The 27,399-nt window shown below is 42.3% G+C and overlaps 1 protein-coding gene across 3 annotated transcripts; it reads left to right on the forward strand.

The window, feature by feature from the left end:
* The first annotated feature begins 161 nt into the window (after window positions 1–161).
* nova1 (NOVA alternative splicing regulator 1) lies at window positions 162–26,862 on the forward strand. Of its 3 annotated transcripts, XR_015868546.1 has the most exons (5): window positions 162–428; window positions 8,609–8,752; window positions 16,703–16,869; window positions 17,516–18,851; window positions 22,485–22,504. XR_015868546.1 is itself a non-coding variant. In XM_088440413.1 (4 exons), the coding sequence occupies exons 1-4, from the start codon at window positions 257–259 to the stop codon at window positions 18,533–18,535; spliced, it is 1,503 nt and encodes a 500-aa protein (XP_088296539.1). In that variant the 5' UTR covers window positions 162–256; the 3' UTR covers window positions 18,536–26,862. The 3 variants fall into 3 exon arrangements, 2 of the variants coding, with proteins under 2 accessions (XP_088296539.1, XP_088296540.1); XM_088440413.1 differs by having other exon boundaries at window positions 17,516–26,862; XM_088440414.1 differs by lacking the exon at window positions 162–428 and adding an exon at window positions 3,925–4,217 and having other exon boundaries at window positions 17,516–26,862.
* Window positions 26,863–27,399: the final 537 nt, after the last annotated feature.

A 27,399-nucleotide genomic window follows, 5' to 3' on the forward strand; every position in this document is an offset into this window, starting at 1 on the left:
TTTTGTTTTGCGCGTCAACAATAAGGAGCGTGCTCTCCCAGAGCTCCTTTCACTCAATGGGATTTATATTTAGCTCGGGAAAGGACAGGCGGTAAGTGGAGACCCCGAGTCCCGCTCGAAGCCCCCAAAACTTATTCATTTGGCGGTGCGCGTCATCCGGCGATGTGCCGCTGCCGGTAGTGTGTGTGTGGCGCGTGTGTGTGTGTGTAAGTAAGGGACTAGCACAAATTTATCGGCAGCACCGGGGGAGGAAAAGATGATGGCCGGTGGTGGCGAGGCAGCGATGGACCACAACAGCATCTACTCAACAGCGAATGTGCACAACGTGCAGCAGAACCACATGGAGGCGGACAACTCGGACTCCCGTAAGCGACCGCTGGAAACTCCGGCGGAGGAGGCCGGCTGTACCAAGCGCACTAACACGGGAGGTAAGAAACAACCTCCTCCTTCCATCATAGCCATCGGCGCCTTTTGCGATCACTTGTGGAACACGAATTTGCGCTCTTGTGAGTGGACGCGCAGTGCTCGTTCGAGCCGTGTTTTCAAACCCCCGACCGTGCTGCACCTGTGCACTTGGTGCTTCTTTTTTTTTTTTTCCAGGAAGGGGGGGGGGGGCGGTTTGTTGTATGTGTGTGTGTCATGCGGTTGTTACTTCAATACGCCTTGACACAGTGGCCTCTTTATGGCAGGACGCTTTTGCATATCAATCCACCCCCCCCCCCCCCCCCCCCACACCCACACACCCCCTCGCCACACACGTATGGGTCCATTCAGAGCAGACGTGATGTGTTCTATTATGCTAAGTCTTTAGAAAAGCAAAGGAGAAGAGCATTTGAAGTATTCTCGCCACCGATAACCATCTGTTTCTCTGCTCAGTGGTGGATTGCAGCGGCAGCCCCCTCCAAAAAATTCTTGCGCCAAGAAAAAAGGATAAATCAATTTTATCCCCCTTGACAAATATGAATTGTAAGTGTGAAATCAAAACAGTACAATGATTTTGACAGCGCAGTATTTTGAGGTCAGACATGGCTGGAAGTCTTTAGAGGTCCACTTTAACATACTCAACGTGTTTCTGAAGTGCTTTAATAAGTGCAGGCATAGCATCTCGTGCATGTACTATTCGTAGTTGTATGAGTCGGAGTCAAATGAAGCATCGTGAACCACTTTTTTGCTCCTCTAGATGGCAGATGTTTATATATATGGTATATTTCCATTTCACTGGACTTCCTCAGAGCATCATCTACAGGTGTAAAAAACACAAACTTCATGATGCTTCATTTTCTCATCACTTACTATTTATAAAGTTACATCAGAAACATAGGTTTGAAGGCATATAGTCACTGACGGACATGTATTTGTCAGTGAAAAATAATCACTAAATCCAAGAAAAGCGATGTAATTACTTGTCACTTAAAAACAATTATGGGATGGGAGATACACTCTTAATATGTTCTGAAGTCTCATTTCTTGTTTCTGCGCCTGCATGTAGCTCGGCTGTCCACAGGTAGTGCAAATCATTTTTCCTCAGTACACCATTATGGATAGTCATGCCAGAATTTTTTAATTGGTTAATCTGTTTTTATTAGAGATGGGAAAATGAGGCTTCAAGATGCTTCATGAAGCAGTTGTATTTTGCTTACTCATCTACATGGCTCTTTAAATTCAATTTTTTAAACCTACAGTGCCATCTAGAGGAGTCAAAAACACAGCAATTGCTTCATGAAGCAAAGCTGAAGATTTTGGAAAATGTGTTACAATATTCCTACCATTCATGGCAGTATCTATTGTACTTTGAAACTTCAGCTGTGCAACCCCCATGTTTTGGTTATGATTATATGTGCATTAGTCAAATAATGTTGACTGATGTGGATGTTGATTTTCGGCAGAACAAAATTACCAATTAATCAAACAATAAATTTAAAAAATCATAATTGATAAAATGGCATCTGTTTCCTCGCAATGCATTTCAATAACTGTCAATTATATGCAAATTTTCAAAATTCACATGCTGGCCTTGGACCTACTCCTCTCATTGTTTAAAAAAAAAAAATCTGTTTTGTTTCACAAAATGACATTCTTTGTCATATGTGTTTGCAATACTAGTAGTTGAATGTGTGTCATTTAACAAGTTTCTGCTTCATTTATGTATTATCTGATTCAGTTAAATCAAACTGTGACCTGAGGTTGTGTATAAAGTGTTGACGTCAAGGTCAATTCTTTCCACACTTTCCTTGCATGAAGATTTGCTTAGTTTTGAATGACAGGTCTGCAGAAGGAGCTTCTCAACAACATTTATATGTTTAAGGATACAAGCTTATAATATAGATTTATGTGTACGAATTAACGACATTAGTGTTACTTGCATGCAGGTGATGTACATGATTCGCGTACATTAAGACGTAAAGGAAAATAATTAGTGAATATCTGATCGGTAATCAGTCAGGCCCTACTTGAAACAATCCACCATTTATTTCAATCACTCCCATTTTTGATGAGTTTAATACCGCCTCCCATTATACTCTATGTAATAAGGATGGGATTGCAATATAGAGTAAAACAGACACCATGGTGGTACTCAGCCACCACCATAATCAGCAGCCTCTTATCCGCATTTGATATTGATCATGTTCCTTGTAGCGAACTGATCATTAACATGACTGTCAGTCGTAACAAAGAAAAGGAAGCCTGTGCTCGTTGAGCTGAGCCCCCCTCGTTGTGCTTCAGAAGCTACGGACACACTGAATGAGCCTTATCCCTCTTCTTTTATCAGCGCTACCCCCTCCTCTAGAAATGAACATGTTGGTTTCTCGTAGCCAATTCATCCTGCCCGCGTCGCTCGGCGATTGTGTGGAAATATACAAAAATGCGCGCGTGGCTTGGTTTTCCGATTGGAAGTGATCAGCTATTGTTGCCGAGGGAGGGCTTGGCACAAGAATGTGAGATGTTTTTTGTTTTTTTTCTTTGAATTTTTGGGTGGGAAGGACACAGGTGCCCTTGCACAGCGATGTGACGTGAGGCGACTGTGAATTTGCCAGGTGGCGCTGAAAGAGAGGATGACATAGAGGGGTAGGAAGCAAGACAGGGCAAAGTGAACCATAGATGGAGTCTATGAGGAAGCCGTTCATAATAACAGTCACCGGCGGAATATTCCGGAAGGTTCCAAGGCTCCATTATTAGGCCTCCTTGATGCAAAAGCACCTCTTTTTTTCTGCCGGTCCCCCCGTAATGTTCTATGAAGTGACGGCGGACCCCGCTAGGTCCACGCACAGACACGCACATTGCAGTCTTTATGTGCACTCTCTTGAGATAGCGCTCGATGTGGGATTTATAGGCGTAGTGATTGGCTTCATCACCCCCCTCCACCATTCTGCGGCACTGCCATTTGCAATGGTTGATGAGCCCCTCCGCCCTCTCAAACATGGCCGTCTGAGGGACTGGGGGTGGGGGGAAAGGCGAGTGGGTGGCGTACGGCGCGCCGTCTCCCATCACTCCTCCTCCACAGCCGTCATCAGCCGCTTATGTTTATCAATACGCCGTTTCGGTCAGCCTTGAAGGTCACGCTAACACGCGTCCCAACTCAAAGCGCTCCCCCCTTTCAATGCTTCACCTTGTCGGGTTCCGCCAAAAAAAAAAAAAAGTGAGCGAAGGGACTGCGCGTACTTTATAGTGCTGCGTCAAAAGGGGCGGAGCATAGGAAGAAAATTCCATTTTTTGGGACCGGCTTTGGGAGGTGGGGACGTGACGAGCTCGCAAGAGGAGGCCGGCCATTGGCCGAGCGGAGTGCCATTCCTGCGCGCTGCCGCAGATGGACAGGCCACTCGATGAATATGGATGAGAGCAGTGAAAAGGGTGATGCGGCAGGGAAGACCCCCCCCCCCCCACACTCCGCCGCCGCCCCCCTCCTTCACACCGATGCAGGCTCGAACAATGCGTGCCGTCTTTGACTGAAAACACTGAGAGTCTGCATTAGCATTTTCGCAGACAATTGAGGCTGCGGCCAGCTGCAGGCATGGCTCGGACGCTGCGGTGAAATCTCTTTTTTTCCCGCACCCGCCGATGAAACGGACCTCAGTGAAAAAAGAGGTCCGCTGGCCGCATTCCTCAACACTACGGTCGCACCTATGCCGAGGCTAACGTTAAGACGCCCCTTAGAGATTGCGCCCCGGCATTGATGGCCATCTGACACAGGACTTGAGAAGCAGCAGATCTCAGAATGGGTAAGCCTCCAAACTCTTTTTCTCCGACTTGTTGAATTTATTCATCTTAAAGACGTGCCGTTTGGCTGGTTTTGCCTCGTTATCGGGCGTGTTGGCCGGGCGGTATCTGGAAATGCGGGATGCGCTTGTGGCGAGGGCCACGGACGGTCCCTAAGACATGTCCCCCTGACCCACCCCCCCTTGGACGACTTAACTAAATACATTTGGCTCGGCATCTCCTCCGAGACACCCTCCCGGTATGGTTAGATGGGGCTTTGAACTCGCACCCTACCGACTCAGCATCCCGACGTACCCCCACTGTTCGACTTCCCTGGCGGATTGCAGCAACAGATTGCCGTGTTTACTCTACCACATGATGCCATTAAAACCTGTTACTGTGATCTCAGACACTAGGTTGGAATTAATTATTGACTAATGACTGCAAACATGACTGCGAGGGTGATGGAGAGAACCGTAGTGGCTTCCCGGCTCCCCCCGGGTCGACTTGGTGCTAAACCCAAAGTTACGCAGTGGGTTTGGGCTTGCCTGTCAACAACAGGTCTTTTGACGTTAAGATTTTGCAAGCCGCCTCAATTTTTTGCTGTGCCGACATTGGATACCAATTCCGCGATAGTAGGTTCGAATACTTGAAAACCATCACGTCGATCGGGCGCGATCTTTGTTTTCCCACCAAGGTCATTTTATTGTTTTTCGATGCGAGCATTGCGACGTAAGAACAGATTGCCAGTACACATCGTGAAAACCAAAAGATTAGGCGATTGCCTTTGCGGAAAAATACATATTCTGGAATGGCTTGCATTTTTCTGTCTCCTCAGAATCATCTTGAAAACAGCAAATTGTATTTCTTGTGAAACGTTTATAAATGACAAATCGCGTGTTTGTATACCCAGCACCATGTATAGAAAATTGGCAATGTCGTCATCATTTTGTCAACTGTCACGTACTTGTCTCGCTATTTGCTAGAACCGCTCATTATGGGTGGTGCACTCTAAACAAATCTGTGTCTGAATGGAACATGAGGAGCATATTAACGTCAAGAGGAGAGAGGCTAACATTTAGGCTGTGCACTTTTTTTTTTCCATTAGTGCCTTGTTCACATGACTCAAATTTGCTGAATTATGAGGCAACAGGTTACGTTTCATACCTAGGGATCCATCTCATCCGTTTGTCATTCTCCCGCTAAAATTGATTCCCTCTATTTTGTGGGGAGATAAAAATCTGTGTATTCAACAACAAAAAAATATGTGCAAGAGCAAAAATCATGTCCGGTGTCTCTTTACGTAGCGTCACCCTTGAGGCAGCTGAAGAAGATTGAACATGACGTCACTGCATCGGAATCGGGATGCAGGGGGGGATTTAGTTGTAACACAGCCCCACAACAGGAGGACCGAATCACTCTCATCACTTTTTTAATTCCTTCAAATCGTTGTCGTCGCATTACCACTCTCGGGCTTTATTTACGTTCAAGGTCGATACAAATTTAGCCTACTCATTATCGGCAGGATTTTATTGGCAGCAAATACCTTGTAGTCAATCACTTACTATTATGGGAATTCTTCGAGGTCTAAACGGGGGAAATGCATTTGGCAGTCTTCAAACTAAGCCGCTTTCAAAATTGAAGTCATCGAAACTCATTTGTGTGCTTGGCCGCGATGCGTTTCTCTCATGTCTGCGTACGGTGATGGATCAGTACGGTGCCGCGTTCATGGTTTGCATCGGGAACGTCTCTATCTTTCCTTTACCAATAAATGAGTAATGGTGAGTGGCACTGCTTCGGTTTTGCATTTGGACTGAGCCAGCGCTTTAAGCGGCACCGGCACTTCTCACAGAAATGTGAAAATGGACTCATTTGCACTATTTTTTGTGATGCCATTTTTGTGTGATCACAGGTCTGTTTGCGTCCCCCTCAAAAAAAAAAAACACGCAGTCAATGTACCGTGGAATCCCATTTTTTTTCTTTTTTGTATTTTCATGAAATATTTCTGTTTATCGCAGGCACAGAGGGATAAATCATCTTTGCCCGCCCCCCAAAAAATGTGAGAAGCTAGCTTGCTTCTTTATAACAACATATCTTGCTTAATTTTGAGCTATTTAACAATTTCACTCCCGTTGGGACAATGCGCCGTATAGGAATGGTAGCAATAAGATGAAATGACATCCCAGCCATCTCACAAAGTTTTATTCCAATCTGTACAATGGCAACAAAAATTAGAGGAGGGGATAGCCGTCATTCGAGTATTTTTTCTTTGAAAAAAAATCACCAGCCATTTCATTGTTTTGACTTGGAATCATGTTTGCCAGCTTTTTGAAGTTTCTAAAATGTCATAACTTCCTTCATTCTTAACAATTTGACAACTTTTTAACACAGTTAGTGTCCTCAGCCTTGCTAATGTCATTATTATCATTTATTTGTGTCATATAACACTTCTGAATTTTTAGCTGCAAGTGTATCAGGATTTTTTTACCACGGACTTCACAAGAGCTCACAGTACCCTCTCTTGTTGAATTTCTTTCTTCTTTGTGACACTCATACGACTATTTCAAAAATAAATATATTATTAGATTGAAAAAAAAAAGCAATCCCTCCTTGAATTCATCTGAAAAAATCATTTATGCTATCATAAGTCCCCGTTAACGGATGTGTTGACATCTCGCAATGCCCAAGATACGTGAGGTGCATTCAAATGCATTCAGATATTTCAAACTCAGGCAAAATGTGTCCATTTATTATTACCTATTATATATTACAGATGAAATGTTCTTCTGTTACGAATAGCCGAATAAATGAGTGATGGTACTTATTTTTTCCCCAATTAAGCACTGCACAGAAGCTGCTTGAAATCAATTGAAAACATCTTAAATTAGGCCCTTTCAATCCTGAAAGAAGGCCGTCACTGCTTCGGAAAAAAAAAAAAAAAAATCTAGGACAGGACGCAGAAGAAATTGCGACACAAATTTAAATGTGAACATGTGTGATGCCAAACCTTCAGCATGTCTTTCAAATATTGTTTGGTAATCAAGTACAAGTTTGATATATTCGGCGGTGTCAAACATAAGGTCCGCTAGACAAAAACCGGCCTGCGCTGGAGGATCGACCTGTGAGCAGATAGTGTTTTGTTTTTCTTGTTATTTTTTCTGTGAATCTGGTCCATCCCAACCACGCTCAAGAGGGAAATAAACGTGTTGAACTCAGCCATGTTGGTTCGAAAAAGATTATATTCTGATCACGTGGTGATATCAAAAGAAGTTTCGCAAAGAAGCTCTCGTGCATCTCCACTTTTTAGGGACCGGTTTGAATATTCCAAATGACTTTTTATATATGCACATATACATTTACATTACTTTCCCCTTTGTTTTGTCGGAGCCAGCAGGATAGGAAAGGTCACTGACCCATCACCCTTTTAGACCCAGATGGTCAAACAAAATGCCATAAGAACTTCCTCTCTTGTCCATTATCCGGGGTAATTACACCTTCAGGGGAAACCATAAATTTTTTTTACAGTACTCTAACCCTTTTGTTCTGTTCACTTTGAAGTTAGAAAGTCGTGGTGACGTTTACCAAATTCAAACTGAAATCAGCTCACAAAAAACTGATGCAAAACCTTTGATATTTGCACCTCACAAGTTAACCCCGCGGTTACGTTAAAGGTTCGATAGATTCGGTCCCGACTCTTGATAGGATAGAAACTCAGGAGGGCGGAGGTGAGTTAAGGGAGCCCGTGTGTGTTAGATTGTGTTATTTTGCTGTAATTACAGCTGATGGTAACCCATATGTGTATGTTTAATGGATTCTTGTGCCACTTCTGTTTGTACTTATGTAAAAATAATGCTTGGTGTGATTTTATAGAGGCCATAAAATAGACCTCTATATTTTTTTGCGTGTGTGTTTACAATGTAAAGTGTTTCTTTTTAAGACTGGTGATCACTTTATTTCTTATAGCGTTAAAATAATTTTCATTTTATACGGGTTAGGAGTCCATAATAACTTCCATAATAATTCTGAACGTGTGGGAAATGAGGAAAACTAATTCCTCAAATGGCATCCATGTCATTTCAAACCGTGGTTATACTTTTTGAAGTTCCAATTACATCAGTGATAAATACAGGCCTGTTGACAATAACCTGGAATCTGAGCTACTTCTTCATCTTTTATAAATACAATCAAAATTCATTAACCGTATCTATTTTCATCACGAGTTTTGGGGGAAAAGCGTCAAGTTATTGGTATTTACCGTATAGCAATTACCCAATGTATTTCCTGGTCAGGCCCACTTGACATCAAATGAGGCTGTATGTGGCCCCTGACCTGCTGAGTTTGACACCCCTGTAATCTTGTAGGGCCACTTTATGAGATGTGACCCTTTTTTACAATCTGTGTCTCTCTCTCACAGAGGAGGGTGAATACTTCCTGAAGGTGCTGATTCCCAGCTATGCAGCCGGCTCTATAATTGGCAAGGGCGGCCAGACCATTGTACAACTACAGAAAGAGACGGGTGCCACCATTAAACTGTCGAAATCCAAAGATTTCTACCCAGGTAAGAGACTATTCGGAATTGGTGTGAAAATTGAAATCCAATCACGGACCACTTGCAAACATGTCAAACGGGCATCAGCAAATGCATACGGCGAGGGGGAAAAAAAGTCTGAAGATGTCAATGCAATCTAAAATTTGGGGAGATTATTCTTTATTCATCACAGGTCGAAGTGGACAAGAATAGGAACATGCCGACAACAACATAAAACACCTTAAATCGCTTCTGAGTTTCGTATTTCAGAGAAAATTTGATCATTTTTACATACTGACTTATTATGAGTGCATTGTTCAAACCAATGAAGTGTCCCTTTGAATGAAAAAAAAAATATTCCAATTGAGCGATGTGGATTATTCAGTGAATCATTGACATTGCAACAAGTGAAGGATGCTCTATTTTTTCCCCCACACACAAATGCCTGAGCTGTAGAGGAGTCTGTGTTTGTCCTTCATGCCTCAGGGGATGCTTCAAACTGCTAAAAAAAAAAGAAAAAAAAGTAACAGGTGCTGTGCATCTCGCTGCTTATTAGGTCCAGATGTTTATAGAGTGGATGCAGTCAAAGGTACATCATACTTGTGTATATTAAGAACACAATTACTGCTTTTCAAAAGCACCATGCAGTAGCTGTACCGGTTAAGCGGACTGGATGAACAAAATTCATACTCAAAAACTAACTGTCTCGTGTAAAAAAAAGCCATTACTGAGTTTCTAATCGAAAGTACTTCTAATTTCCATTCCAGCAGATAGGGGGCAGTAGGCAGAAGGGTACGCCAATACAATACCGCAATCATGCATTTCAACATCTCATTAATGTAATAACTAAGATATTTTTCATGTACGAATAATACTTTTTTTAAAGCACTTACTCAACTGAAAATGACGTCACTTGTGCTAACACAACTCAGCTTGTGAATGTCACATGACCAACAGTTGAGCCGGGATTGGCTCAATGATTAGACTATCAGTTAATGATGGTGAAAATGCTAACTTTATGCGGCTGAGAATAACTAAATAATACTGATTTGTTTAAACAATTGTAGGCATTGGTGTATAGCCTCATGAGTCCCGCCTGGTTTTTTTTTGTGTCCATTTTGTCTTGCCAAAGTTCATTTCATCCCAGCCAAACACGTGAGACATTGGAAATGCCACAATGTCCTCTACTGAGCACAGTAGGACTTAGTCTGTTAACTCCAATGAGTCCAGACCAAAAACAAATGTCCACTACAGTGGACACAAATGTATAGGCCGGCTCTCGGCAGGATATTCTTACTCCTCCCTTTGTATCGTGCACACGGTCATAGGCTCCCACCTGCTCTGCCCATTTGCTCTGCCCATTTGCTCTGCCCATCTCCTAATTGCGATGAGTGACGAGATGAATACATATCGAGTGTGCTGGCAAGGTTTTAATTGGATGCCTGTAATATGAAACAACCGATTCGGTCAGTCCGGACTGACAAAACTAAAGTTCCTTAATTCTGAATTTGAGAGATGTTTGTAGTTTGTCCAAACAGATATTTCTTCTCCGAGGTTTATTGTACCTTCGGAGATAAATCACTCTCCATTTTGGCTGATGTAGCATGCTAATACCATTACACACAGTTCACGGCCTCATCTGTCTTCCCGCGGCAGTCTGAGCACACTCCCAACACCGACACAATCACTCACGGGAGAAATTAGGGGACAGCAACCGGCGCAGCCATTTTCTCCAGCGCGCTTCTGTGCGACGGCTCAATGCGACCACAACCGGCCTCGCTTCAAATCTTCCGTCCGAGTCCACGAGACACATGAAACGCGTGCGTTCAAAAAGCTCTGTAAAATGAGGCCCCGGGTGTGGACGGAAGGGGCGAGAGAGTGGAGATAGCGAAGAGTGGGGATGATGCATGATTGTATGTGAGAGGGGACAGGCGGGCCGTCCCAGAAATAGCCCGTTTCAATCTCTCTCAGTAGTCATGACCCCTCTCCCAGCTGTACTCCAGCTACTCCAACTCAAGCCAAGTGTCCACTTCCCTTCTCCCCACCCCGTCTTTCTTGAAGATTTGCTTCCGAGTAGTTGGTAGGGCGCGGGGCCAGATATGATGACCTCATCCTAACATTTGATTTGCATGCCTGCCTTAGAACTAGGGCTGGAGTATTTTTGGTATTCGGATAGCCTACTGAAAATTCTAGACAAATATAGAGTATTTGGATGAAAATAGCAAGTACCGTAATTCTCCGACTATAAGACGGGCGGACGTCAGTTAGCTGTTAGCAGCAAGTGCCCGTAGCAGCTAACAGCAGCCCGTGTTAGCTGGGGTGGTTAGGGGATTATTGTCAATAAAAGAAGCGAGCAGACCGAACCAACGTCCGAATTCATTCTTCATGTAAAATTTACGGTCTCCATCTGATTCAGTTAGGAGTGCGCTCGTTAGAAAACACCGATAGGAATTTCATTTGACTTGTTTGTTAATTGCGGCCTTTTAGCACATACACACAATCATAAACTTGGTAAAACACAGATACTGCGCAACATCGGGTATTCATAGTAAAATGAACTGGAGTCGCGAGAAAAAAGAAAAACTGCTCGTTGCAGATTCAAAGTGACGCTGGCGAGGCGTTCACTGACGGCTCGCAATGTGGGAGTTTTGAAAGACACTTCACTTATCGCGCAACAAATATATAATTACGGATACGAACACAAGAAAATCACCGATTAGATCACGAGACGGGACAATATGTCTCTTCAAATAACTGTTTTACTGCAAATGCTTGCTAATCATGCTACGGCTAACATTTCTCGAACTATATCAAGTGAACAATCACTCAAGTGCAAATAAAAGGTGTAATGCCCATAAATGCCCTTCAAAACATTTAAACAACATATAATTCCTGGAACCTTTTTTTTTTGGCCCAAGACACTCAAATGAGTCAAAAACTGGTCTTCCACCAGAAACACATTCTTTTTCACAAGGCGGTTTCACATTTGGCTTGAAAACAAAACTTTGCCTAACAGAATTTCTTGGGCCCCCGTTTCTGCAATGCACTTTATTTTACATGCGCCCACTCGCGCAAGTGCAAGCGGCACATACACACACCCACTCACACCCAGTGATTCACATCGCTGCGTTTCAACAGCTGAAACGAGAGGAAAGATGTGGGCATTCATGATCTCAAGATAAAGTCATAATTAACCTCCCTTTTCGCTCTTTTTTTAAATGTTAATGTTTGCTTCTTTTTTTTTTGTCGTGGTGTTATAGAGAACAAAATGTTTTCTCAACTGCCGTAAGTTGCCAGTGAAGCAGGATACACAAATATTGCTGGATGGGAAGAAGCCCTGGAAGGCTCGGAAGTATAATACAGCAGCGATTTTCAGGTTGTGGCGGTATTACATTTTTCTGGGTGAGAGTTTAAGCAACTTAGAAGAATTACATTCTGTTCATCCGGAATGTAGATTATAGTCTTTGCAAGTCACTGGTATCATGAACAAAGATGAGGGGACAAAAAGGAATATTTCTGTACCCCCGCCAACGGAAGGACATCTGAAACTCAAATCTGAAGGATTTATGCCATAAATTAGAGGTGTCCAATTTTAAAAAGTTAATAAAAGGTTTGATGATAGACACCGTTAGAAATGTCAAAAAATAAATAAATAAAATTGACCTTTAACAGAAATCCTTGACGTGGCAGTTTTTCAAAATAACTACCTTATAAAGTGCATAAATTTAGGTAGCAAACTATAAAAGCAATTATTTATTTAATGAATTAGGAACATAATTGATTAATTTGGTTCCTAATTCACACGTACTTAAATACCAAGTACCAGTAATCAATTGTTTTAGACACTATAATACTAATATTTCAACTACTGAAGTAATCAATTATTTTAAGTCCTAAAAATATGAGTACTGTACTGTATTTAATTATTGAATGTACTAAGGTAATTTATCAATTTGGTACTAGGGTAACCGATTATTACCAAAGTGCCTGTCTTAGGTACTAAAGTACCAAAAGTCATGAATTACTTTATTGTATAAGTCATTGAATAGTTTCATGAATTGAGTAGTTTTGTAATTCTTTACTTTGTTACTTATGTGGTGAACTAATCAATTATTTTAGATACTGAAATACTAATATTTTAACTACTACGGTAATCAACTATTTTAGGTACTAAAAATATTTGTATTTCAATTAAAAAAGTGTACTTTACGTACCAAAAGTCATTAATTACTTGATTGTATATATTAATTGATTAGTTTAATGAATTAAGTACTTAGGTACTTTTGTCCTAAACTAATCAATTACTTAAAGTACCAATGTAAATGTATAAACTATGCATTAAAAATCTATAACTATAGCTGTCTACTTCCTTGCTTTATATATTTACCGTGTTTAATAGATTCAAGTAAATAAAAAAAAAAATGTGTCCCTTGCATCTTTCTATTTTTCTGTACGCGGCCCTCAAAGTAAAGTTTGGACACCCCTCCCTGCCTTAAGTTGTTATAGTGAAATCGGTCACCCATAGAGCAAAGCTGGAATGGAAACCTGAGTCATCTAGGTGATGAAATTTAAATGGATGGTTGTCTTGAAGGCATCTCATCAATGATAACATTTGAAGCTGGTCTCTGCCTGCCGTCACACCATCACTGTAGCTTGGCAGCGTGTACGTAATATCTCCACTCAAAGTTATTCATGCAACTGCCTGATTGTTTTTTTTTTTTTTGTTTGTTGCTTGTGTGCCAGCAGGCAAAAAAAAAAAGTGATTATGCGTATAGCACATGAATGTTGTGTTAATATTCATACACAGTGAGGCGCAACCTGCTTTGTTTCGCAATTAATGTGTGTGGCATATCGTTCCCCAACTAATGGAAATAAGTGAAGAGGATTAATAGGACATTACACCTGCTGTTTATTTAAAAACTCACCCTGGATTTTGCATCCCTTTGAATATGACTACAAAGCAACATTAGTTGAAATAATACAGTGATTTGGAAATGTATGAGCTGACATAAATACACATATTAGGTTAAAAGCCTGCACTGGCGTCATTCCCTCTGTGACTTTTATCGGTTCAAAAATGACCAGCAGGTGCATCAACCCCAGAAGTAATTGTGTCTCTGTAGTCTCAAATTCTTCATTTCATTTACGCCTGTTTATTTGCTTCAACTTGTGTTTGGATAAATGCATGAATTGTTGAATATTAAATGCGGTCAATACTCCAGTATTGTAAACATATGCAACTAACCCTGTAATGCAAAGATCTTGCTATGCATTTTGGGATTTGTAGTTGACAAAAAGCTTCGATCCAAGAATTGTTGCAGGAAAGCTTTTATTTTGCTGCAGGGAAGATTTTGTCTATTTTCTCACATTTTGAAGATTCTTCGGAAATATGTATGAATAGGGCTGATGCCGCTGGACATTTCGAGGGGTTGAAAGTAAAAATATATTTGTTTTTGACGAGGTTATGATTCTTTCAAAGTCAGCCCAAGTTGGATGATAATGACATTTATTATGTTTTGAAGTTACCTTTTCCACAAAAAGACTGTGGCGACCACAACCGCTACTTCTTTATTTGAATCCATTGACATTTCAACCACTAGAATGAAAGCCTTGTAATTGGATTAGGGATTGTAAAGCTAAGTGAGTTTCTCATCTCAACCATTTATTGTAATTATGTAAAATGTATAGTGGTAGAATTCATTATAGTATCCAAAAAAAAAATCAAAAAATCAAACACTGCTATTGCGTGATGCTGGAAAGTATTCCCGCACTGGTTTTGTTTTTTTCGACCCAAGGTAGATAGATCCCTGTGACAGCGATGCCGCCCCAGAGATGTTCTAAAAAAAGGGACAGCAAACTAGCACTTTTCCCGTGTGTAAAGGCTGCCTGACACGTAGCCGAGACCCAGTGGTATTTGCGAACACGGAACCTTGTCCAGATGGCTTTTACAGACTGATTCTTGATGTGACTTTACTTGGAGTGTAATGTAGAACACATTTTGGATTCATTACGTTGTATGTTAATACTGTGGAGAAAAAAAAGGCCACACTTACATCTTGCTACTTCATGTTGCCTCATTCACACTTTTTTTTTTTCTTGTTTTCACAGCTAAAGATGGGCATGGGGGAGCGGTGGGTGTTTGCTCATCATTTGTAACTCATATGCACTCACATTTTGATGACAAATGGCAGTTAGGTGATTAGAGAAGCTGGGGTTGCACCAGCTACCGCATGTAAGCCGCAGCTGCAAAAATTCAGCAAAAAATACTTTTTGCACAGATAGCCCGCACTGGATTGTAATCCTCAGGTCCTAACATCAGATATTGAGAACAGAAAGATGCTGTATGGACGATTTTTTATTTTATTAAAAAAATGTATATTTTAAACATTTTTTTAATTGCCTGCTTCCAGCAACATCCTATCTTCAGACTGAACATGCTTTCATGTTTAGCATCAACATATTTTCAATACTGCAGGATAGCACTTGCAACTCAAAATCAAGAGCGTCTCCTTGTGTCCTCCTTTTTTTTAATTGATTAATTATTTTAAACACGTATAGGGAATACATATCTACAATAATACTAAATACAATCATATATCGAATTTGAAAATCATAACGATGGTGGCAGCTAAAATAAAATAGACATTAAACCACATAAGTATACAAAAACTGTGTATCTGGGCTTACAACTAAGATCAGGTCTTAGAACCTCAGAGCTAATTATGCACCGAAATCATAGATTATTTGAATTGATAGGCTTCTACAAAAATGGTTGAAAGTTTGATGCGAGTTCTCCCAGTTGATTCAATTCAAATACAACTGCATTAGTAAGATGTAAAGCATTTCCACTCAGAGACCTGAGTTCCAAAGGGAGGGTCTAAAGTAGGCCATGTTCATGCTCCTGGTTTTTCCTCCCATGTGTCACTTCCTCCAATGTTTACTTTGTACTTGGAGGAGACAACGAGGAGTATTACCTTGGATACTGTGTGTTTACTTGCAGGTTTATGTTAAAAAATCCTAACTGATTTCATTGTGCTTATTGTAAAGGTATTGCAAGCTAGGTCATATGGGTCGGAACTAGATATGGGAAAATTAAGCTTCAGTTTTGCTTCATGAAGCAGTGGTTGTATTTTTTGACTCTTCTAGATGGCACTGTTGCTTTAAAGAAATAGGGTTATGAAATGGCAAGTCATTGCGGTCTAGAGTGCCACCTAGAGGACTGAAAAATACAACTGCTTCCTGATGCATGTTGAAGCTTTAAAGTTTTAAATACACCACCCCACGAACTATGACAAAACAAATATATTATCAGAAATATGCTAAGCTAATAGTCATGCATGCTAAATGCCCACGTAGTGTTCATATGCAAGCAATACATACACATTTCTGACTCGCTGATAGCTTTTGGTATACAAAGAAGCTACTGCCAACTCCAGGACTGGAGTGGAATGGCACAACTTGCAAAAAATCCAATTTTTTTTCAGATGGACACGTTTAGAATCGGGCGGGCTTTGAGGTCTGCACGATACTGACTACCATTGTAATTTTTAAGTCACCATACAATCGAACCGAAAGCAAGACAGGGAAGTCCGTACAAAGGGCGAGTGTTTTTTTTTTTTTAATTGAGCACAAGAATGTGGCTACTGAAAGAACCCCGGCTGTTGTTGAGCCTCTCAGAACTGCAAGGCAAGTAAGACTCAATGTTAATGTGGTGAAAGAGTTACATCACTGAAAAGGAATCCTCCCCCCTGTGGCTCACTAACCAAGCGTACTTGTGTCTTTCAGCTGTTTCTCTGTTGATTGTATAAATGGGGGAAGGAAGGAATAGCTCAGTAATTGGGTCGCTTTGTAGAATGTCAAGGAACATTTCTCATTGCCAAGAAGTCTTCATACGAATGTAGATTCAGGCAAATCCCCTAAATCCATTGGGTGCGTATGAAAGTAACTGAAAAGTTGTTTGTCCTCTTCTTATTCCGTCAGGAACAACAGAGCGCGTCTGTCTGATACAGGGAACTGTCGAAGCCCTCAATGGCGTGCACAACTTCATTGCCGAGAAAGTCCGAGAGATGCCCCAGAGCGCTCAGAAGCCGGAACCGGTCAGCATACTGCAGCCGCAGACCACGGTCAACCCTGACCGTATCAAACAGGTGCGTTCTTCTGCGCTAAAAACTCTTTGTGTACAAAAAGGACGGCGAAGGCATGTCGAGAAACAAAAAGAAAACGTCTCGTGAAAAGTTGCTCCCTCCTTGCGCCGACAAAATAGGTATCGATCGGAGCGGACGGGCCCATTTTGACCCAATCGTAAGCAATCGATCCCGACGTGACTTTGCAGCCGTGAGCGCAAAACAGAGGAGTCGGTATTATGAAATATACCGCAGCCAGGCACGAGGGGCCAACCGAGATATTTTGGTTTGGCCTTGGGGGCACTTGTCTCGTTATCCGTCATTGTACACACGCTCGTTATCTTGTGTGTGGTCTCCGCGCGGCAGGCGCCGTTTACTTGTAGGACAGCGTGTTTATTCGTCGCCACCGATAGTCATTCTTTGGGCCCTGACCCACAGACTGCCAAGGTCAGGAAAAAGTGAGGGTATGCGGTTATTTTTACCTCCAGTTTTTCATAGCGAGACAGAGCCGCGTGACAGCTGTAGCTTAAACCCCCAGGATTAACAAATCGCTGGGTAAAGCGGGCGCTGGCGAGGCTCCGACTCGGAGCCGTCCCCCGTTCCGTTTATGCTGTTTAAAGATCCTCTTGTCGGTCTGCCGCTACTATATATCGTTTATATTTTTCTGCAGGCCAAACTGATTGTGCCCAACAGCACGGCTGGGCTGATTATTGGCAAGGGAGGAGCCACAGTGAAAGCGGTGATGGAGCAGTCAGGGGCTTGGGTGCAGCTCTCCCAGAAGCCGGAGGGCATCAACCTGCAGGAGCGAGTGGTAACAATCAGTGGCGAGCCCGAACAGAACCGCAAGGCGGTGGAAATCATAGTACAGAAAATCCAGGAGGACCCGCAGAGCAGCAGTTGCCTCAACATCAGTTATTCCAACGTGTCGGGCCCGGTCGCCAACTCCAACCCCACCGGATCGCCCTATGCCAACACGGCCGAGGTGTTGCCTAACGCGGCGGCGGCCGCCGCCACCGCCACCAGCCTCCTGGGCCAGGCCGGCTTGACGGGAATGGGCGCCTTCCCTGCCGCCATGTCTAGCTTCTCCGGCAATGACCTCCTGGCCATCACGTCGGCCCTCAACACGCTGGCCAGCTATGGCTACAATACCAACACCTTGGGCTTGGGCCTTAACCCGGCGGCGGCCTCCGGCGTCCTCGCCGCAGTAGCGGCGAGCGCTAACCCGGCGGCCGCCGCCGCAGCCAACCTCCTAGCCTCCTATGCTAGCGATGCCTCCAGCAGCGCCGGCCACCCGGCGACGGGCCTCGGCGGTTTCTCCCTGGGTTCTCTGGCGGCCGCTACGGGTGCTTCCAACGGTTACCTAAACGCTTCATCCCCACTGATGGCCTCCTCCCTACTAGCGACAGAGAAGCTTGCGGATGGAGCCAAGGACGTGGTGGAGATTGCCGTACCCGAGAATCTGGTGGGCGCAATTTTGGGGAAGGGAGGAAAAACGCTGGTAGAGTACCAGGAGCTAACGGGAGCCCGCATCCAGATCTCCAAAAAGGGAGAGTTCATTCCTGGTACTCGGAACCGTAAAGTCACCATAACAGGGTCGCCAGCGGCTACGCAAGCAGCGCAGTATCTGATCAGCCAGCGGATCACGTATGAGCAGGGCGTGCGCGCTACCAACCCGCAGAAAGTGGGTTAATAAAAGGCAAGAGAGAAGAAAGGAAGGAAAAGGAAGGAAGGAAAGGATGAGGACAGAGCTAGAGGGAGATTCTAGAGGGTCACGACGACGAAGAAAGAGAAACGTCCAAATATTTGTTTAATATTTCAGAATCAAACGAGAGGGTGGAAAAGGAGGAGGAGGAGGGGGAGACACCGAAGACAAGTGTGTGTGATATTTTGAATGTCTTTTAGGACTGATGCGTCCTGATGTTTTTTAAAAGTTTGTGTCGAGTCCTTTCTGACGATGGAGATCAGAGTAAGCCGAACTGGTCCACTGCCAAGCTGCAGATTCAAGGGTGAGGCGATGCTTTCACCTTTCTCTAAAACCTCATTGCTGATTTCCTTTCTTGCCGGTTTCTTTTTCTTTCCTTTTTTTTCCTCGGTTCCATGGTTTTGATGTCAGCGGCAGACCTCAGCTCCCGGCGAGTTGAGCGTTTCCGGTGAGATTACAGCCGACTATCGGGGCCGTTTGGCAAACCTTTCTCTTTGTATACAACGCGGAAGGCACTGTTATGGGGGAGCCGTTTTACGACAAGCGCCCAAGGCCGCCTCACTTTACGGGAAGCAAATAATTTACTCGACCTACCTATGTTGACATTTGTTGGAATCTTATATTGTAATTGAAATTTCGAAATTTGGGTATTTTATATTTTTATCCATTATTTATTAATACGATCGGATTCAATCGAAACATATTATTTAAACCTGTGAATGCGGGTTGATCTGAATGTAAAAAAAAAAAAAAAATGCCTATTGATATTTTTTATTTACAGGGATCAAATGTTTTGCAGTGAAAATAATGTAAAAAAAATCATGCCCAGTATGAACTTCGTAGGTGCAGTCTGCGAGTATAGTTCAGGGGATCAATAATCCATGTGAGAGGATAGAGGAGACACACAGGAATGTATAAATATATTGATCACATCGCTAACGCTCCCACAAATGCACAAACATTGAAATATATCCAGACATGGTGGCAAACGGCCATCGGAAACAGGTTCTTGTTTGGCCTTTATTGGTGCTACAGGATCAGAGATATACTGTACCTTCCCCGTTATCGCGTCCAAATCCGCCCCTCCCACTTGATGGACTCGCCCATCCGCGTGTAGCCCAAAAGACGCGACCCCACGATGTAACTCGATAAAAGGACTGAAGTCAGCGTTTCGATCCTGTTTTAAGGTCTAACGCCTATCCTCACTCCCTAAATACTGGCTACGGCCAAAACAGCGGTTTGCCTTATTGTCGTATGCGCGTATCCCTATAATTAACGTAACTATCGGACTCGCGCTCAAGTTCTAAGTCGTTCGCGCGCGCCATGTTCAGTGCGAAGGGAAGAAGGCACTAACGACAGCATTTTGATAAGAACGCTATTCGAATCGATATCTGTGAACAAACAAACAATTGCCTTTACGTCAAGGTTACCAAATATTCTTCACCTCGTACGAAAGGGAAATAGAGTGAGGCTTGAAAAGTAGGCTCGCTCACAGATGACGTGTGGGCCATTCCTCTCGATTTGCATCAAGATCAAAACCGGGCAGCATTTTACCAACCCCAAAACACATCTCCAACTTTGGGCAGAGTGTAAAATAAGACGTCGCGTAAATATTTTTGAATCACTGTCTTTTGTGGATAAAAGTTAATCTAGAGTGGGGAGGCCGACTATTTTGAGCATTTCTGAGCTCTCAAAGAGAACCTTGGCCTCCCTCAGTGCTGCTACCCATTGTCCTCATCTTGAGTACTCGGTCTTTGAAGACTGCACTGTGAGACATTAAGAACACAATTCGAGGCTTGTCTGTCACTTCCGGGATGTGCGTATGTTTTCATGTGCACATCGACCCGTATGTTACGCAGACAAGACCCGACGATACCGACAAGAAGGACATCTCCATAAACACGTTGATCTTCCGATGTCTCGTGAAGTACGACAGCACAGGCGCAGCGCTCTTAAATTAGAGCGCGTGCTATGATCGAATCCATTTTCGGAGATAGTATTCACGTGAGTCTGCGTTGTTGTATCGCTCCGAGCGTCTCAGTGTTTCTCGAACGTTACTTCTGAAAGCGAAAAAGTAATTTGGCCTTTTCCGGCCCCGTGCTAAACTAGTTTTCTTTATTTTGCAAAACGCACTGGAAGAATGGCCACTTTCGTTCATGTTTACTGGAGCTATTTGCTTTGAACGTAGCCGGCTGACTTGACAACGTGCTAGCTGACTTCACTCGAAACATTGGTGGCGTCTTAAAAAAATGCTGCTAACAGTGGCAAAATAATATTTTAAAGATTATCAACAAACCTGGATGTGCTTTTTGATGGCGAAAGTTGGTGTTTTCTGTGCGAGCACAGAAGGCACAATCAGCCACAAATCATTTTTACTATCGTCTTCAAAAAGTTCCTTCAGGTAAGGCCAGGGATAAGAATTTTTCAAAAGTAATGACACCATTTTCATAATGTAAGAAATAAAAGTACAGACGTACAAACGCAGTAAGCGAGGGAAAGTATTGACGGCATACATTTTTCCGGCGGGCTTGTTCTAATAGTGACTACCGCCGCCGGTGGTCTGGAGGGGTATTACTTGCGATCCGATGTAATTTCCGTTATTTTTTCAAGTTATGTTTTTTTTTTCCTTCCGAGTTAAATTATTTGGCCAATGTCGGTCGGGTTGACGTATCTCGGCCTTTGAAAGTAAAGAATCTCGGGTTGTTTTGAGACCGAGTTTGTGATTTACCCGCCTTGGGGTACTTTGTCGGTCGCAAATCTTTCCGATTTATCCTTGCAGTCCGTGTGATGCTTCCTCGGTCACTCCGTTGGTTTTTTCATTCACATTCGCGGTGTCTAACAAAAGGTATTGCAAGGAGGCTTCTTTTCACATCCTCGTTTGCTTTACCGAACGCCGCACGCGTGTACCTTGGTGAAACGAAAGTAACGTCATAGAAACACATGAGCTGTCAACGTTGATTAGCCTAGTCCCGCGATGTCATGTGAATACTATCTACTCTCCCAAATTATATCACACCTACACACGCACACACCCTCATCTAAGACATCTTCCAATCTTCCCTTTCAATCGAAGCTCTATGATCAGCTGTCCCAAGACACCTGTGAGAGTCGTACCCGCAGCAGAGTAGCATCCAAGACGAAGCTTATTTTTGTGGAAAATTTGAGCCCAGAGTCAATTGTCCCTCCACTTTTCTTGATACTTGTCAGCATTTGTGAAAGCGAACGGCTTGCCTGCGGCCTATGTGAACTTTCGGTGGGCCTTTCTTCCTGGATGACTCCAAAGGTCGTCCGTCACCAATCCGGCTGGCTACTTGTGACGTAATTGTCTAATAGAACATTGTACTGCCCGGTGTTTTAGCATATAATAAAATAGAAGCACAAAACGAGGGGGTTTTATCAATGCAAGCGGACTGCTTGATTGCAGGGAGCTATTCTTCAAACCTCGGATCAAAACAGTGCCAAATACGATATCTCTCTGCACCTCATTAACTTTCCTCTTTCTTCTCGACATCTTATTACCCCCCGCGTCTTGTCGTTTGTCGTCATTCTTAGGTTCCACCCGTGACCCGATAGCTCTCTGTGCTTTTTCCTACCTTACGGTACACTGTGCTCCCTCTCTGTCTTTCTCTCCCTCTCCCCTTCCTTCTCCTTTCTCCCGTCTCGTCTACTCATGAGCGGTGTTGGGTGTGCTGCTGCCGGGAGTTATGCACTAGGTCGAAAGGGTACGAAACTATTTTGCCGGGCCGCAGAGTTCACAAGGCTTAAAATGCACAGAAAAAAAAAACACCTGCCTCCGAAACTGTGACACCCACCACCAGACCAACCAGCAATTTTAGTGTCCAATTCAGTCTATCACAGAAAGCAAATACGGTTTTGAAAAAAAAAAAAAAAACAACAACAACGAAGAAGGACTGTTTTTTTTTTTTCATTTTTCCAGATGAAAGCGGAGATCGGTCGAGCATTCATGAATATTCATACGTGGGCTGAACAAACAGAGCTGGTGTCACAGCCTCTTAAAGCGAACAGATTGCATAAGCGAAAGGAAAGTACGCTGGGAACTCGTTTGTGACCTCAAGCTGAAACGATGACATCCTTTATGCATATCCTCTTATCTGAAAATGACTAGAATTCATTTCTGTGGAATACGATACGTCACGTCATATGATCTATATGTACTTTATTGTAGCTATTCTAGTTTGTAGTCTAAATGCAGTCCAGCGTTGTCAATACAATGTGAACTATGTTATACTCGTGCGGATGACGAGAGTGCCAACTTACGCCTGATTAAGATTAGCTTTGCGATTTGTTTGTGCATTATGATGAGTCATCAAGCGGTGGTGTCCATATTTCTGTCACTGATGCTTTAGTTTGACAGTAAGAAAATGTAAAGAATATTGGAAGCAATATAGTAGCATGTTGTCCTGTTTTTGTGTTTCATGTCCGTTGTACGAACCTTTGAAGTTACTACGATTTTGAATGAATAGGTTTACATGTACTTTTTGTAAGTTATGAAGATGCTGCTATTTGATAAGTAAACTATACAAAATATTTTAGTTGAAAAGATGTCTGGTCCAGTTGATTAGAAACGCGCTCCCCGAGACGGGAGGGAGCGTACGACGAGGCGTCTAGGAGGACACTATACGGTATGGATAAGGTCATCAAAGTAATACTAGGCTCCATCGTACAACCTGTGCCAAACTAGACCTCCGCAGCTTCTGAAATTGTAGATGTGCGATCAGTTGTTAGATATCAATAACTTGTTTAGAAGTGCTGATCAAGTGCCAACCAAACACTGTCTTTTAAGTTAAGAAAAGATAATCAAAGACATTATGTGAGAAAAACAAAGGACAAGAAACTGTCTGTGCATCGTTTTACCCCATAGGTACATAGACTTAAGAGTAAAAGATTGTGATTTTTATGGATCCATGTTGTTTTACACTCCATGCATCCCTTGCGTGTTTGTTTGACCTGTGGCTTAAGTACTGCTGTTTTTCACAAAAAAAGAACAAAAAAGAAAGAAAAGAAAAAAAACTCTCTATCGGCCAGCATGGACTAAGCATAACATGTTATAAGCATTCATAGCATAACCATTAACGATCAAAAATGTGTTTGTGGAGTTAGGTGTTATCTTTTTGCACGTCTTCTAATGCATGGTATCAAAGAAACATTTTGGGAGGACAAAGAAGAAAAAAAAAAAACATTTGCGAGGCCACTCGTACGTAACATTCAGAACACTGCATGCGGTCAGATGTAGAGCACTTAAGTTGACTCGCCTCATGTTTATGAACTTGTGTTTTAATGTCGTGAGTTGGAAAGGAGTTTATTATTGTCATGTTGGCCCAGAAAAACAGCACTGACACAGCACCCATATCTCAGATCCAAGTTGATATCTCGATGTTTTGTTCCACAGGTTCAGGGAGAAGCTTAAAAAAAAGGGAAACAAGCAAATGTGAAAATGTAATTGGCTCCTTGTTTGGTCTTTTTTTTTTGTTTTCTTTCTTTCTATGATATCAGATACATACGGATACTCGATATATTTATTTAACGGGTTGAACCTCATGTAACCTGCCACTTTTTTTGGTCACAGCTTCAAAGACTTCTTCTAATCTATGAATGTACTCATTTCTTTTTAGACATTTATTTGATCAGTCTTTAATGTAAAAATCAGGGCAGGAATGTCATAAACATGTACAGTTCATATCTATTTCAGATATAGTCAGGTAGGCCTCTCATGGCCATTGTCACGAACCAGATATGTCGAACCCCGTTCACTTGTTTGTTTGCTGTTGCATAATTGCACTTTACTGATAATTCGGTCTTGGTAGGTGTGAAATGAAGCAAACCTTTTTTTTTCTTTCTTTCTTTGAATTATTATGATTTTGGATGTCATTTGTATTTATTAACCCTGTCGGGCGAATGATGGAAAGGGCTGGAGTCTCAGACAAAGTAGAGAAGTAGCGCATGTTCCTTCTCTCAAAAGCATCGTCCTTCACATTCCCTTCAGCAGATGTTTGTGTCAATCACTGAGTGCTTTGATGACCATGTGAGAAACCTCTGTTCAGATCCGTCTTCTCGCGTCTCCAAAATCCAAAAACGCACGTCATTTATTGAGCCAATTCTATCCGGGGGCTGAAGGCACTAAGGGATGGATTTTCATATTACAGTCAAGCCTGAGAGGCGCAATCAGCACCAGCAAAATGATCATTCTCTCTGCCACCTCAACATGACGAAAAAGAACGCAGGAAAACAATTACCGTCATTCCCCAAATATAAGACGCACGTTTTTCCCAAAAATCGAGGCCAAAGGTATGGGTGCGTCCTATAAACGGAAACTTAAAAATCGGTTTCGTTATTTATTCCGCATCATCGGAGGAAGATTGATCCTATCAGCCACATGAGCCGAGTTTTGATGCACACATTTGTTGTATTGGCCGTATTCTTCCTTACAATAATTACCGTGACGGGAGGAGCTAGAGAGCGGACGTCGATAAAAGAAGCCAGCAGACTGAACCGCCGTCCGAGTCCATCTTTGTTCACACACAGGAATGTTACTTAAACCGAGAGCTTACCATGTCTCCAAGCTGATTCGATGAAAGAGCTGAACACGGAAAGCAATTCCAGTTGACTATTTTATTAATTGGTATATACACGTAATCGTAAACTTGACGGAACACGGACGCTGGGCGGCTGCGGGAATTTGTGCCAAAATGAACTCAAACTTCGTCGCGAGGAAAAGGAAAAACTGCTTCCAACGCATTCAACGTTGCGCTGGCGAGGCGTTCGCTGACCGCTCGCAATGTGGCAAATCTGAAACGCACTTTACACGCAACAAATATATAACTCGCGGATACGAACACCAGAAAACATGAAGCGTTTAGGGGGGTGAGATTCATTCTTTTTTGCTCTAGTTTTGACATTGTCGTCGTTGCTTCTTATACACGGTAACAAAGAAAATACCCGAATTTAACCCAAAATCAAGGGTGCGTCCTATATTTGGGGATATACTGTACGCTAGAATGCTGACAGCCTACGAGCGATATTTGTGTCTCATTCTCTTAGGCTTCCAGCCCTCGCTCCTGTATTGCTTTTACTGCTCCATATATGAATGCCAAATGGATTACTGTATCATTCCAAAAGTATCTTCACATGTTGCGGACTTTTATCAGCCTCACAAGAAGGCTAGGACTGCTAAATACTACAGACTGGCTAAGGCTGCTTGCCCCATGCGCCCCACCTACCTGCATTTCAATTCCATGTGTTCACTCTAAATGGCTTAAAGTGACAACTTGCATCGGAGAAAGGAAGATTCTTTCCAATCAACCGTGGCCATTTTTTTTTTTTTTTTAACTTATTCGACTTGGTCATCCCCCCAAAACCCATGTTTGATATGTTTCACTTTGTTTACGGTCATGTTGGTAGAATTGTCTTTCTGTTCTGGTTCTTGGGCTAATGTGCAGAGTTGAACACTTGCTGAAGAAGGAGCGGACACTTGAAAGGAGCGTGCCAGTACATTGCAACATGTTTATGACATTGTCTTTTTTTTTTTTTTTCTTTCGTTACATCTCAGAGAAAAATAAAATGGACTGACAGCATACACGCTACTAATTCAACGGAAGAAAAGTGATGTATTTTTTGATTGGGTACACCTGTTTTGTTTGTCACAAGGAGAATTTGGAAAATTCCAAAAACTCCTTTCAAGGCCAGAATTTCCGTTTCGAATGAAAAGTCCGATTCTATTCGCAAAGCTAAAGACAATGCCTTATCGTGCCATTGTTGAAACTGTGTGCAAGATTTTTGTGGCGATTTTTGTTTGTTTGTTTCTTTGAATGAGTGCCAAATAATTGTGTACTGAGCCAAAAGGCAGCAAGCCTACATAAGTTAACGTTAGTTCGCCGGAATGGTTATTTGGATCCATTCCTCTTGACAAACATCACCCCAATGTTGAGACACTAGCGCTCAGGCATCATTGTTATGCTGCCAGTCTGTTTTCAGCTTTTGTCAAAGAAACATCTCCGAGGCGGAACGTTTTCTAGATGATTCACTGGTGAAGACAAAGACAGCGGGAGAGCGGGAAAGATTTCAAAAAGTGTCATTGTTTTATGTGTTTATTTGAACATTATTCATAAATAGATTTAACGGTAATGACTATTTAATGTAATTGTAGTACTGTGTTTGTAAAAGAAATTCAGTGAGTTGTGTTTTATGACTCGTGGACAACCAGTGAAGTCAGCATTTCAGTGTTAATAATGGATTGTTTTTTAAAGATTATTTTTGCGACGGCAACAGAGTCATTATAAATGTTCATTTTAACATCACTTGTCTTGTTTCTTTGTTTTCTCCACCTTGTCCTCTCCGGTCTGTCTCATGTACAGCTGCAAACTCATATACAATGGAAATGTTTTGGATTTATGGAGTCTTGGGTTTGAGAGTTGTAAAGGAGCCAAATTATGAAATAAATCAGTGCAGACTATCCAAACTTGTTATAACGAACCAAAAGGTTTGACCTTGTATGATGCTTCCTCTCATATATATATATATATATATATATATATATATATATATATATATATATATATATATATATATATATATATATATATATATATATATATAATCTAAAAATAGTTTGGTAAAAAAATAACCCATTTATTGGTCAATGCATTTGTTTTAGAAACAATTTATTATTACAGGGAAGTAAACAATTTTTTTTTAGTTTTCCATCATTTTTCTCAGTAAAAAAATTCTGGTGAGGATGACTAGGAGCCTGGAAATGATGCCTGTTACTCTATTTGGAAGCAGCTATATTAAGGTAACCCTATTGTTGCTTTAATCACACTTACGGTACCTTGACC

This window comes from Hippichthys cyanospilos, chromosome 18 (genome assembly GCF_059441005.1).
Source record: "Hippichthys cyanospilos isolate Australia breed blue-spotted pipefish chromosome 18, RoL_Hcya_1.0, whole genome shotgun sequence".
Lineage (NCBI taxonomy): Eukaryota > Metazoa > Chordata > Actinopteri > Syngnathiformes > Syngnathidae > Hippichthys > Hippichthys cyanospilos.

Excerpts from the sequence above, each read along its gene's own strand:
- nova1 (XM_088440413.1), top strand. The coding sequence starts at position 257 with ATGATGGCCGGTGGTGGCGAGGCAGCGATGGACCACAACAGCATCTAC. Across the intron at positions 429-8,608 it reads CAAGCGCACTAACACGGGAG|AGGAGGGTGAATACTTCCTG; the intron begins GTAAGAAACAAC and ends TCTCTCTCACAG. Across the intron at positions 8,753-16,702 it reads ATCCAAAGATTTCTACCCAG|GAACAACAGAGCGCGTCTGT; the intron begins GTAAGAGACTAT and ends TTATTCCGTCAG.